The sequence below is a fragment of the Camelus ferus genome, chromosome 4 (assembly GCF_009834535.1).
Source record: "Camelus ferus isolate YT-003-E chromosome 4, BCGSAC_Cfer_1.0, whole genome shotgun sequence".
In the NCBI taxonomy this organism is placed as follows: Eukaryota; Metazoa; Chordata; class Mammalia; order Artiodactyla; family Camelidae; genus Camelus; species Camelus ferus.
Window position 1 is genome coordinate 55,403,614 of NC_045699.1, and position 14,050 is coordinate 55,417,663.

A 14,050-nucleotide genomic window follows, 5' to 3' on the forward strand; every position below is an offset into this window, starting at 1 on the left:
GTGAAGTGAGAGGAAACCTTCACCATCATATGACAGGGGCTTGACAGTCCTAACAAAGACACGTGAAGACATGAACAAGTACAAAAATAGACACAGAATAAAGACATACATTTCACAGAAGAAACGTAAAGAGCTGACACAATATGAAAAGACAGTCGACAACACTAATAAGAGGAAAGTGTACATGGGAATAATGACGTTCTTGCTTATCAGACTGATGTGATTCAATGTTGGCAAAGATGTGGAGAAAACAGAATATTCCGCACTTTTGATGCCACAAAATCTCTCCCACTAAAGTTCAAAATCACCTCACTGCAGAACACTGTGCATGCACTGAAAAGAATGAACTCGACCTATACATACACATGATACATTGTTAAAAACAAAAGTCAAGTTGCAGAACAATGTTCATAGTCTGATTCTGTTTTTAAATCAATGTTTGTTTGGTTTTGTAGCCTATGACGACGTACAAAAGAATTTGAAAAAAGACACAGGAAACTGCTGACAGTAGGGACTCCTCAAGAAATGATTCTGTGCTGGTAGGGGAGAGGGGACTCCTAGGGGATTACTTTACACACTTCTGTGTTGTTTTAATTTTTCACAATAAATGTTTCATCTGTACTTTTTAAAAAAGCAACTCTGATCAGAGACGAGGGAACTACAGTATACCTAAAAACAGAATAATTTTGGACTATACCAAAGTCTAAATACAAATCCTCTTGGCTTGTAGGACAGAAGTGGTCCATGGAAGGACACTGGGGGTGCAGACCCAACCCCTAAAAACTGAACATGTATCCAAAAAAATGTGTTAAATAAATGTCTTAATGTATTTTTTGAATGGAAGCGTCATTTTTCATTCACTTCACATAACAGTGTATGAGCCCTCTCCCTACCCACCTCTCCCTAAAAAAAAAAAAAAACCACCGCATGTGGTTATAGGAGATGAGCTGTTTCAAGAGTGGTCAAAGTATCACTGGCGTCATGGAGTCGGACTATGGACACTGGAAGGACACTGTCCAATACCTGAACGGGGCTCTCCCTTCATGAGGGTTACCCACAGGCCTGTGTTGTCAACTCACCTTTTCTTGGTCTGTAGCTCGGAGGCTCAAATAATTGAGAACCTGGGGTTCCAATACACTTAAGGATTCTAGAAGAGCTGGGATGAGTTTTGGTGCATGTGGTTTCAACATGGCTCCTGCACTTTTGCTGATCTTCACAAGGGTGTTGATGCTACAGACACACAAAACACAACTGCTGAGTCCTCTTAACAAAAGTAGGAAGCCCTACAAACCTAACCATAAGGACATTCTGCACTAAGTTTATTGCATTAAGGAACACGCTTACTTCGTTACAGAACCTGGTCTTAGCCCTGTGTTGTTCTTTGGTTTTTACTTTTTACTCCAGAAATTTTCACACATACATAAAAGTAGAGCAAAACATAAGTGAAATTCGATACATTCTCCAGTTCAACAATTAGCAACCTTTGGCCAATTCTGTCTCTCTCATACATCCACCATACACAGCGACCATACATGTAATTTTTCCCCTGCCTTTCAGCATTCCGAAGCATGTTCCCTAACCAAACTTCTGCGTGTACCACTGAGAGCCCAGGACAGGAGTCTTTATTGTAATCAAAATACCACTTCACAGCTAAAAAAAAATTAAGAAATTTTTTCATATCATCTAATAGCCAAATTTCCCTGATTGTTTCACAAATGTCTTTAAGAGCTGGTTTACTGGAACTGAATCCAGAGTCCATGCACACACTGCAATTTACTGCATTTCTTGAATCATTTTTAACAGTGCCTTCCCTCCTGCTTTTTCCTTATCATTTATTTGTCCTCAATGATTGTGTTCTGATGGTATCGCTTACCATGTGCCTCTGTACAGATCTGCAGGCTAAATTAAGTTCAGTTCATTTTTTTTTTAAGTGAGAATCTCATATAGGTGGTCTGTACATGTCCTCTCCCATCACACTAAGATGAACATGTCTGCTTATCTCTTTTTATGCTGTTAGGAGTGATCAGCAGGTTCAAGTCTGCTCGGCGTGCACCGTCCACTATAACGTTCCCTGTCAGCCTTTCACCAGTGGGTTCAGGAGCCACGAATGAGCGCTACCTGGACTACCTTACTGAGGACCCGCAAGACGGTGATACCCTAACTTTATCATTCCTCTCATCGCTGCAGGCGGTGAACAGTTTATCTTAGACTTAGTGGGTTTATGAAATATCACTATGCGGTACAACCAGCCGCAAGCGCCAAGGGCCTGTGGCATAACAGAACAGGGAGACGTTCTCCTGGGGGCAGAGGCCAGTGACAAGCAGACACCACACTTCACTCAGGGGTGAGGCAGAGGGGCAGGACGCTGGACGAGAGCAAGGTTCCCGTGAGAATGCGTCTGCAAAGATGTTCTGGCTCACAACTTCTCACAAATGCTCTTGGGTCACCCCGATGGGGTCGCCTCAACTCGTTTCTCTGTACTTTCAAGGATCTAACATTCACAGGAACCCAGTTTCTGCTGAGAATGAATACGGTCATTTCATCAGCTGATTCAAACCTGAGGGCTCGGACTTCCGTCACAGGGCTCATCATTCCTTTGTCCAGAAGGCAAGGCAGAAGGACAGCGATGGTTCTCTGGCCGGCGGCTCCTTTGGCAGGGTCACACATTTTCACACAGACCTTGCATACAAAGAGCATGGGGATCAGTGAGACTGACCTCTCACCCAAGGGAGCAATCATCTGACAAAACACTCCCTACCTCCCACATCCACAGGACAGAGTAAGCGAACCTACTTTCCACGATACTACAGAGAGAAAAAGAAGGATGGGATCTGGGATTGAGCCCTACGCCTGCTGATAACTGAACAGAAAATCCGGTGATGCACTTCACTCCCTAAGCTCTGGTCTTCTCATTTGTGAAATAGGAAACAGCTGAAGATGAACTGAGACAGTGTTTACGAAAGCACTTTGAAGAAGGCTCATGGCATTATCATCGTCACTGTCAAGAGCTTCACGCAGCTAGAATACATCAGCCACACCTGACGCGCCACAGAATCGCGTTCAAGTGGGAAACTAGCTTCAAAAAGCTTGCCAGCCTTATGAATCCGAAAGGCAGATGAACACGTAAACACAGCAATAGCAAAGAGAACGGAGGCTGCCTGATCGAAATGTGATACGTTCTTCAGGGTCAAGAGGAAGTCACAGCTCAGATAAAGGCCCAGAAAGGCTCACCATTTAAAGAAACCAGAGACACACTTGGCTAAAAACACCCGTATTCGGATGGAATAGCAAGTAGTTTCCCACTCATTGCTAAGAACAGGGAGCCGTAACATGAAGCCAATTACACTGCAACTAACGCCACTTTATATGACAAAGTCATTATCATTGTCACATAGAAGCCTGCCCCACTTCACCCCAATATAAAGTTAAGAATTTTCACCTTGCTCAGAGTTTTCAGAGCTAGTTCTGCTGCTTTTCGTACAGATTCCTAGAAATAAGAAACATATAACATCATACAAGTCAGAGTTTCCTTCTCATCTACCCCAAAGTGTGTATTTAACGGCCTCCAATTCTATACAAATTAGTGAAAAGTGTTACTTTCATTACCAGGTTAAAAAAAAAATGGTGTTTCATTAGGTTTTCTGCCCATCATGCTATATTATCATTTCTTTAATTAGATACAACCTATTTTGACCTTACAAAAAGATAGCTATTAAGTATAACACTTTAGAAACTAAACGTACCATAAAAAACAAATGTATAAAGATCTATGTGAAGATTCTGAAAGACTTAAAAAAAATAATCTCCGATGAATAAAGCAAAAAATTAAAAGTGCCTAATTTAACGGTAAGATCAAAATACGTAAAATTTAAATTGCCAAGGCAAAATTCAGGGAAACTGGTTATGTTATTTCGAAATGACTGATCCAACTTTTCAAACTGACCAAAGTAGATTATTTCTAAGTGGATTATTTCAAAGTGGATTATTTCTAATCAACAGCATCACAAGGTCTCTACTGAAAGAAAAGCAAGCGGTAGCTACCCTTTAAAAAAAAAAAAGTCTATTCAATTCAGATCTAAACATTCCTAACCTTGCCACTTCACAGACACATGAAGACTGGAGTAAAACTGTGGTCTTTTAAAAAATTGTCCAGATATTGAATTTTGAAATATGTAACATATATATTTTAACAATTCCAGTTTAAGCTATTCTACGAATAAATGCAGATTTATTTATATAGTACCTTTATATCATCTTGTACTCTAAACAGAGTCTCCCAAATTTCTGGAAGTTTATCGATGATATCATCTAGGGGTCTTCCTCTCAATAAATCATTCAGAGCTAAGCAGCTGAAAATAAAACAATTTAGTTTCAAATATATGATCAAGAAAGCTCAACATTTTACTATGAAACATTCGTATCAAATAAGAATACAGGTTCGCCTATGTTTCTGGTCCAAACCCCTCACCCCAAGACAACAATGCTATTCTCTCTTTGGTACTTCAAATACACCCCCGGCATACTGCACTTACAGTCATCAAATGTCAGCTTCCCACAACTACATAATCTCTTTGAGATGATACTTCATTTTTTACTCACCAGCGTACCTCCAGGGCCTAGCACACTGCCAAGCACATAGCAGGCACTGAATAAACATAAACTATATATGTATAAATAAATGCTGCCCTACAAAGTTATGGGAGCATATAAATATATAACTTAACAAGCAATCTTCTACTTCTTTAATCTCATACTTACAAAGACTAACACAACGTAGGAAAACCACTGACTAGAGCTTAAATATCATTAACTGTCTAACCCAACCAGAAGTATGCTTTTTAGTGGCTTTAACTTACTCCTTTTGCACAAAGCAGAAAACTTGGACATCTGAAGGGGAAAAAAATTCAGTTGTATTTGACTAGTTTTATATTTCCAAAAACAGTACCTGGATTCTCGAACTCGCCACATATTGCTGGTAAGATTCTTAACCAAATCTTGAAGAATTTCCTTCAAATACTTATCTACCTAATGAGAGCAAAACAATAAAACTGAGAATGCAAAATCCATCAGCAATCAAACTACTCATCTCAGCCACACAAACTGTGTTTCTGTGCGTAACAGCCTGCGTGTCTCTCTGGGCCTCTCAGCCCACAACTCTCTCCCCACCTTAGCTGCTAGAAGCTGCCCAAACGATCACCCTCAGATGCAGACTTGATCCCCTTATTTTCCTCAGGGCGTGAGCGTGAAGTCCGCTGACCCCGGCAAGGTTCCGAAGCCCTCTGTGGCCCACCCGTCTCCCCAGGCCCCGTGTCCTGTCTGCGCTCCATTCCTTGGCACACACACCTCTACCTCTCCCATCTCCTGCTTGCCTGGCTAAGCCCTACTCGTCCAAGACTCAAACCAGGCACCGCCTTCGCAGACAAGACTGGCCCACTCTCCTGTGTTCCCATGGCGCCCTCTTAAGGGCGCTGTATCAGACGGCACAGTAACCGTCCTGCTCCATCACACTGAGACCTGCAGGGCAGGGGCAGTGCCTCACTCGTCTGTGCATCCCTGGCACCTTGCACCATGTCTGGCACATAAGGGAGTATTTGTTCAGAACAAAGGATGAAATTAACATTTTAAGTCTGTTTAGTTCTGAAACACACTTAACAACTTGGTAATAATGACACACCGACAGGAGATTCACTTTTTATAAAGCTGATCCAAAGAACTTCAGAACTTATGACTTTTCCACTTTCACTCTCCAAAGTAAGAGAGGTCTTGTAATCTTCACTTACATGTAAGAAAACCAAGAGAGGGAGGTGAATAACTCCCCCTAAGATTTAAGAAACTGATGCCTTTCTATATCCACATCTCTAAACATTCTCCATCGTGACCTCTTCCACATCTGGGGACCACCTTCTGCTCACACAAAAATGACGCTCACATCTCAAGAGCCCAGGCCTGGGCCCTGAACTCGGATCCATAAAGCCACTGGCCTGTTGGATCTTGACTGATCCTGCGGTACCATGTACTCGCCTAGAGCACATGAAACTCACCCAACCCCCCAAGTGGAACCATCCAGGGCCCTCCAACACGCCCAGGAACACACACAGCCCAGCAGCAGACGAGAGAGAGAGGAAGGGCTGCACCGTGCTCAGGGGTGGGAAGACACGATAAGGGTCACGGGATTTGCTGAGAGTGACCTAGGAAGCCACTGAAGGATTTTAACCCAAAATGCAGTCCAATTTGAATTTTAAAAAACACTTTTACTGCTGGTAATCAAATAAAGGAAGGCAAAGGGAAGAGAAAGATGACAACCTGTTCCTCAGGGAAGAATTAGGGAAAAAAAGAGAGTACATTCAATAAATACTTTGGAAGCAGAATCAACAGAATTTGCTACTGTATTAAATTAAGGGTGCGGGTAAGACAGATGACAATCAAGGATGACACCCAGTTTCCTGGCTGGGGGAAACAGACGAACCCTGAGGAGGGCGAGGGGAGGGTGCTTTGTGAAGGCCTGTTCTGGACACGTCAAGTCTACGGCATCTTGAAACAACATCCAGGGACAACGTCAAGCGGGCAGTGAGACGTGCGAGCCAGGGAGACCTGGAGCACAAGTCGTGCCTGGGCCAGGAGCACAAGACCGAGAACCACCACAGTAGAGAAGACATTTTCGAGCCCTGGAACTATGAGCTCATCTGGGAAGAGAAAGCAGAGAGAGTAACGGGTGCTCAGAGGGAGGCCCTGAGAAATCCTAACCTCTACAAGTGGAGGAGACTATGAGAAGCAGCCGGATGAGAGAAAACCAGATATGGCCACAGCCTGTCTCCTTCTCTACCTCCTCAACTAAGTGAACTCCTTGAAGGCAGGAGCCATGCCCTGCTCTCCGGTGCGTCAGGAGTGCCTGCGGACACACGGTGCTCCACGTGTGTGGGTCTCCTGCCATTTCCTTAACCATCCACCCAACGGACATTAGATGGTTTCCGTTTCTGAAATCTCAATAAATGTTGCCATGAGCACCTCTGATACCTAGAAAGGAGGAAGAAAGCAAGGGATAAAAGAAAGCCTATTGGTTTAAACAAATAAGGACACAGCGTAGAAAGGAAGGCGAGCACAGGCCCACATCCCGGCTGTAACCTTGGACAAGGGCTCACAGACACTTGCCGTTGATTTGTCAGTGACCAGCGCATTCCAAATGCTTGTCATGGCCTGCCGAATGCCAAGGTTGGGATCAAACTGATACCGATAAAGACGAGGGACCAGCTGGGGCAGGAAAGGAGCCAGCTGTTCTCCAGCTCTGGTAGCAATTACATTAAAACCAAAAGCAGCACCCTGAAAAATAAGATGCAGTGGCTCAGATACATCTGCTGCAGTAAAATATGAACACATGAAGTATCACGAAATTCTCCCTCCCAGCCTTGTCCTGAATACAGCCTGATTTATTTGGGGGTCCAGCTTTACGAGTCAATCACGGCAGCAATGAGCCCGTCTGGCTCTCTCTAATCACAGATGTTTACAAAACACACTGCGTATCCACTGTCACTGTCTGCCAATGTAGCAGTTCTGATCTGGAGGGAAGAAGAAAACACACTGTCCAATGACAGCAACTCACCTTCCTGGAGTTCCACATTGCATGGTGGTTGGCTAGATTCATAAACTTATACACCAGGTCTGGCTGACTAAGATCACTCGCCAGGGAACAAAGCTCCTTGTAGGTAGAGAGGCCCTGGCTTGAAACAAAAAACACAAAGTATGCGGGGATGTATTTCTCCACCTCCAGACTAGTAAGAATTACATCAGCAATATTACTAGAACATTTTAAAGTTATGTTTTCACTAAGTTTCCAGTACTGAGTGATCTCTTTAGCACAGAGGTGGAGGACCAGGATGAGGAAAATATAAAAAGCCTCCCAATTCAGGTGTCAGCCATGGCTACTGAGTGACCCAAAGCCCCCGCGAGGCCCAGGAGGTGGAGCCCTCGGCCCGTCGGGGGCAGCGGGACAGGCCGTCAGTGCGCTGCGCACCCCTCTCTCTCAGGATCCCGCGAGCTGTCTGAAGACACCTGTCTTCCCCACGCCTCCTCTGAGTCCTGTTAACTCCCCGCTGAACAAACTACATTCGCTCAAACACCTGATCATTTGCAGGATTTTTGTGAAAAGTGAGCACTTTTTAAAACCCAGAAGGAGTCTAGAGGGAGAGTAAGTGGAACAAACACAACTTCCGACGTGAAAACAGGGAGCTTCAGAGAACATGACGGAGAGAACAGAGGCCGGAGACGCACTGAGAGGGGCTGGCGGACGCCCCGGCAAGGCCCCGGCAGCTGCAGCCTCACCGGAGGGCTTTCAGAGCAAAGGCAGCAGCAGAACCACCATGGAATCAAGGCCCTAGGAATTAACCTGAAATGCCAAGTGGGTGGACTCCAAAGCACCAAGCAGAGCTGCCCTACAAAAAACTAGGTGTGGTGGGAGCCACTGGCTGGGAACTGACAGAACGCCCTTGGGCCAAGGTCAGGTCCCCCCCAGAGCAGCCCACCACTGATGGCCAGGCACCCAGGGGTGAGAAGGCCTGCGGAGGGGCAGGAGGCAGGACCACCCTGGAGGCCCTCCCAGCCCAGTCCCAGGGCTCCGGGGCAGGGGCTCTGGGGCAGGTCAGGGTCTGCAGACATGTGGGCAGCAGTTCGGCTCCTCCTCGGGTGGCCACCAGCCCTGTCCTGCTCCTCACTCCCCAGGGGGACGACCCTACGGCACTCTTCAATCACCTGCCAGCGCACAGATCTCCACCTCAGTCTGTTTCCCAGGAAACCCAATCCGAAACGCTAGGCTTTTTCTTCTCCCACTAACACACAACACTTCCCACAAGGGTGGAAATCAACTTTGTGAGTGCTCCCTTCCCCGCCGGGAGACGTCCAGTGACTGATCGATGGCTGCGGCACACTTACCCATCCGGGGTTTTGCCAAGGCTTCCTCCCTGAAATACCACCGTCTCTCCAGAGACCTCATGTTTGGCTCTAAACCAAAACAACAACAAGAACCGAAATCAGCCTCAAATGTTTCACACCAGCATTCAACGAATGCATGCATTGCATCTGTAAACTGAGAAATCAAATTCCCTATCAAGAATCTGCAGTGTGCAAGGTGTAAAAAGTCAACTAACCCTTCCCATCGGCCTGAGACATCTGTAAAGTGAAGTCTAGGAAGAACAAACAGATGCAAAAGACACCCCACATAGTTACGCTGCATTAGATGTGGTCACACGTTGCAAACGCTCCTTCCTATGAGGAAGGTAACGTGAAGCAGCAGCCAACCAAGAGAATGACGGCCCCTCAGCCCCTCCTCAGGGACACCGTGCGCGACGGCCAGGCTTCCTCTCCGGGCCTCCATTTTCACTCAGCCAACGTAATCATGGTACTTTTGTAATCCAGCGCTGTACCTGTCCTGAGATCATTCAATTCTCAAAGCCTGACCTACTGGTGCGTTTCTAAAGAGTAGTTTAGTTTACCTTCTAAACAGTACATACTAGATAATTAAGCAGCTATCCACAGCATAATAATCATTGACTTGTTGATTTAGAAAAGGCTTATTTAATAAACAGGAAAATCAAAAGCTAAACTTGCCTTCTTCCATTGCATATTCTCAGCATGCACATGTTGCTCTGTGTGCTCACTGAAATTTTTGAATTCACTGTACCTTTTGCCAGTCATGAGTGTTTCTACAAGGGTGGAAACCAATTCCTGTTGATCCTGTTCATTGCCCAGCTCATACACCAGCCCAAGGCCTTTTGAGGCAACATCTTGGCTAAGTTCTACACGAAAGTCAGACAAAGCAATAATCCTTTTAGAAAATGTGTCCACTGGCCATTGAGTAAAAAAAAAAAAAATTTTTAACTTGTAACATTAAACCAAAATGATCTCAAAGTAAAGATAAGAGAACACAATCAATCCGCCTATTTTGTTGAAAATGTACTAAGTCATCTCCATGGACATGACACCATGTAAGTCCCCGTGAATGAGAACTACGCTCACAAAAGATCCAACTCACAGACCGAGCCAGCCCTGCCGGACCTCAGGGTGCACAGCACAGCGACAGAGGGGCAGTGGAGGCAAGTCGCACACATGAAGGTAATCACAGGACTTCAGGTCCCCCGTGTGCAATTTTTTTAAAATGAAAAGTCAGTATCAGACAGCATGTTTAAAACATGTTATAAAACAAAGCAACCATTGAAACGTCTACCACATACGTATTTTCAGTCCTGGCTTAAATCATAAAGAGGAAATGAATCAGAAGTAGAAGAAAGCTGTTACTTGGTAGAAGTACTGATGTTAAAGGAGGCCTTGGCTGCACTTGTAAATGCAAAACTGATCTAATTAATAAATAAATATGTAAGAATGGACTTTCGCATAGCCTTCTTTTATGTCCATTAATCCCGATTTTTCAAAATTTAAAACATAAGTTTAAAGAAGCTCGGAAACCAAGTATTTGACTAATAACTTACCATCATTTTCTGACAGAACAGAAACAAATGCACTCTGAATTTCTTTAAGATGAGACTGAAAGAAGAAAAAAGGCATTCAGAACACTGAAACTCTACCTCCTCGGGAGAGTACGCGTCTCGCTCACGCGCTACGTGACACCAAAGTCTGATGATCCAAGGCAGTCACAGACCCTGCTGGGTGCTCGCCTCTGAAGGTGGCGAACCACCTGCAGGCTGCACGGCTCACGGGCAGTCTGGCGCACGCAGCCCGGGCCTCCCCGTCCGGACCACTTCGCACTTTATCCCTTCAAGTTAAGAATCAACTTCCAGCCAAATTGTATCAGCTGCCGTCCTTCATACCTTCATGTACAGCTTACCTCAAAATCGTCACACCCTTTCCTTCCTATCACCTCTTGCTGATATGTATTCCATTAACAGTTTCCCGTAGAGCTGGACCACAGCTCCAGCACGGCTCACCTTCACCTCTCTGTGGGCGCTCAGCTTCCTCACAAGGGAAAGGAGCCAGATGCAGGCGGCTTGCCTAACGTGCGGGTTGGGGCTGACGATATGTTTGTTTAAAATCACATCCAACACCCAGGGGACGACATCATTAACTTTGGCTCCTGGGGGAAACGCAAAGAATGACAAGAAGCAATTAAAATAATTGAATAGAGCTTCCTGCAAAAATTAAATTTGAATCAACATTTACTCAAAGCAACAATCCTATAACATATTAAAATCTAAATGACTAAGGTGTTTCAATCAGTTGCCGAAAGAACTACTAATCATTCATTTCAGAACCTACATAAACTAAATAACCTTTCAAAGGTGTTCAGGTAACTTCAGTTTCCTAGAGTGAAAAATTATTGCCGTAATAGGGGAGGCTGTGCATGTGGAGGGGCAGGGGCTGTGGGAAACCTCTGTACCTTCCTCTTAATTGTGCTCTGAACCTTAAACTTCACTTCAAAAAAAATGGTCTTAACTAAAAAAAAAAAAAAAAAAAAAAAAAAAAATCCCCATTTTCTCTCTAGTGTCAGCAGTTTTCTTTCTCTACTGTCTTTTCCACCTCCTGTCTAGAAACTAACATGCAACAGACCTTTCCTCCTCCAGCTACTGTGCCATTTTTTCCCTGCCCTTTGTCACATCAGAGGTCCTCGACCTCAACACTCCTGACATTTCCAGCTGGACAGTCTGCTGTGGAGAGCCGGCCCGTGTGCTACAGGACGATCAGCAGCACGTGAGACGTGTGAAGTCACAGTGTCTGTAACACGCAGGCACAAGCGCACGCTCCCCCACCTACGCCTCCACTAAAGCCGGACCGACTCAGTGCAGAGGCACCTGGAGCACGGCCTGCATTATGTGATGGAGGGTCAGGGCACACATGACTTGGAAACTGGCTACACACACCAGTCCTCACGAAAAGAGCACAAGTCAGACAGAAATGCAGAGCCACTCCCGGGCTGGCTTGTCAAAGGACCACAACGCAGTTCTCGCTCATTCCGTGCTCTATTTTTCTCGACTGAGCCAAACAATAAGACATATACAAATACTGGAAGACGACTTAGAATGGAACATATACACTTTTCCTTTTGCTTAAAAGGCGACAGCAAGAACAGAGGAGGGTTACTTGGGGGTTATAAACCGATCAGCTGACTACACGGTACCGGCAGGCGGGGTATACTCCTCCTCGGTCACCAGCCAGGCATCCCGGGCAGCCACGGACCTGGTTCCTGTCGCCGCACTGGTGATGGCTTCGCCAATAGTGAACTGAAGTTCTACCTGCTTGGCCTGCAGTGAGGGAGACAAAAGCCACAAGTCAGAGAGAACATTTCCCGAAAACATCCACTTCCACGAAGTGGAAGGCTGCTTACTGGCCCGTTTCTCGGAGTGCTCTGTTTCCCCTCTTGTGCCTGGAACGCTCTCAGCTAACCGGATGGCTCGAAAGTGAGGCAGAGTGAGGGATGGGGACGCACGGATGACTGAGGACCTTCTTCCACGTCCGTCCAGCACTCTGCACCCTCAGGAAAGGACCACTAAGCAGGGGTTTTTAATCTTTGGAAGAACGGAATCATTCACTTAGGGGAGAAGGGCCTGGACTGTGAAGCCACACAGATCTCGGGAGAAATTCTATCTCACCAGCTCCACACCCATATGTAAACCCTGAGCCTCAACTTCTCCGTCTGTACAACATGAGCATAAACAGTGCCGTCACCCACCTCATCAGGCTGTAAGGAGTAAATGAGGGTAAAGCACATAAACCTCCCAGCAGATACCCCATTTGTAGTAACTGCACAATAGCAGTGATCACCGCTTATTAACACCTCCCCTCTGCACTCTTAACTTACATGAGGTCTGCAAGTCACCCTCAAATGGTTCCGGGAAAAAAAAAAAAAAAACAGAATGACAGAGCAAACATAAAATGTTAAAATTTGGTAAATCTGGATAAACGGTATACAGGAGTTCTTTCCGTTATTCTTATAACCACACTGTAAATTTGAAATTATTTCAAAGATCAAAAGTTAAAAAAATTCTTTATTATATACACTCAAACTTTAAAAATCAGATTTAGAAATTTTGACACATTTCACAATTATGCAGTCAAATGCTCTACCCCTGAGACACACTCCACAATTATGAATCACTGACTAACACGGAATTGGACCTGTCTTAGTTCCCTCTGGCATTTTTCTCTAATGTTTACTGGGAACTGGAAGAGACCTAAGAACAGGAGAATAAGGAGAGAATGAAGCACAGAGAGCATGGGCTATGGGAACATCAACCTGTGGGGAGAACTCTGCAAAGCACACCGACAACAGCTTAGCTGATGTCAAGGTCAAGCGATCAAATGCTCCAGTCCTGCCGAAGGGCCCAGTGCAGGTACCACATGCTTCCTACTCCGAAGGAAGGGATTCAGGGGCTTCAGTCCTACAGCTGCGCTTGTCAAGAGTTTCTCTCTGCCACTCTGAGCTGAGAAAAGGTACCTCAACACAGAGGATCCCATATTAGGGACTCATTTTATGGGCGTTTTTAAAATATGTTTCCTATTGTAAATAACACCGTACTTGGCATTACAAACAAAAACAAAACTCCCTAACTCCATTTACGAATATGATATCTAGGCTTCGCTGTAAGTATTCTAGAAATAAAGAGCGGGTGAACAGATGAACCAAAAACAGGCACGTGGGGACTCATTATATATTATTCTCTACTTCTGGGTATGTTGGAAATTTTCCATAAGAAAGAATTAGAAGAAACAAGAAAAAAAAAAACCTTTAGAACTTCATCTTAGATGACTGTGAAGATATTTTGCTTCCCTGATTCCTGCTTTTTAAAAATTCTTATCCTTTAATATTTCTATCATGTTTCCAGCTTTTCAGATATTTCTGTACTTCTAAACTCTTAAAATAATGTCTTCACATTACACTGTACACCAGAAACTGACACACTTTAACTGACTATACTTCAATTTTTTTAAAATGTCTTCAGTAGCAAGTTAAGAATTGAGACAAGTCTTCCTTTATTTAAACAAAACTGGAAGAAACTCATCTCTATCACAGATTTTAAAAAAGGAAAAAAGCAGCAAATGCAGACATCAC

General features: G+C 44.7%; 1 protein-coding gene across 4 annotated transcripts in view; it reads right to left on the reverse strand.

Annotated features, from left to right (window-relative positions):
- ECPAS (Ecm29 proteasome adaptor and scaffold) overlaps positions 1 to 14,050 on the reverse strand; it is a 90,320-nt gene that overhangs the window by 14,169 nt on the left and 62,101 nt on the right. For all 4 annotated transcript variants that reach the window (XM_032478172.1, XM_032478176.1, XM_032478174.1 and 1 more), the window contains 12 exons: positions 12,119 to 12,242; positions 10,932 to 11,077; positions 10,476 to 10,530; positions 9,671 to 9,785; positions 8,923 to 8,991; positions 7,598 to 7,715; positions 7,150 to 7,317; positions 4,946 to 5,025; positions 4,244 to 4,349; positions 3,440 to 3,487; positions 2,558 to 2,679; positions 1,080 to 1,230 (listed from right to left, as the gene is read on the reverse strand). In XM_032478172.1, coding sequence (XP_032334063.1) covers positions 1,080 to 1,230; positions 2,558 to 2,679; positions 3,440 to 3,487; positions 4,244 to 4,349; positions 4,946 to 5,025; positions 7,150 to 7,317; positions 7,598 to 7,715; positions 8,923 to 8,991; positions 9,671 to 9,785; positions 10,476 to 10,530; positions 10,932 to 11,077; positions 12,119 to 12,242 — 1,302 coding nt within the window. The remainder of the gene's footprint in view (positions 1 to 1,079; positions 1,231 to 2,557; positions 2,680 to 3,439; positions 3,488 to 4,243; positions 4,350 to 4,945; positions 5,026 to 7,149; positions 7,318 to 7,597; positions 7,716 to 8,922; positions 8,992 to 9,670; positions 9,786 to 10,475; positions 10,531 to 10,931; positions 11,078 to 12,118; positions 12,243 to 14,050) is intronic.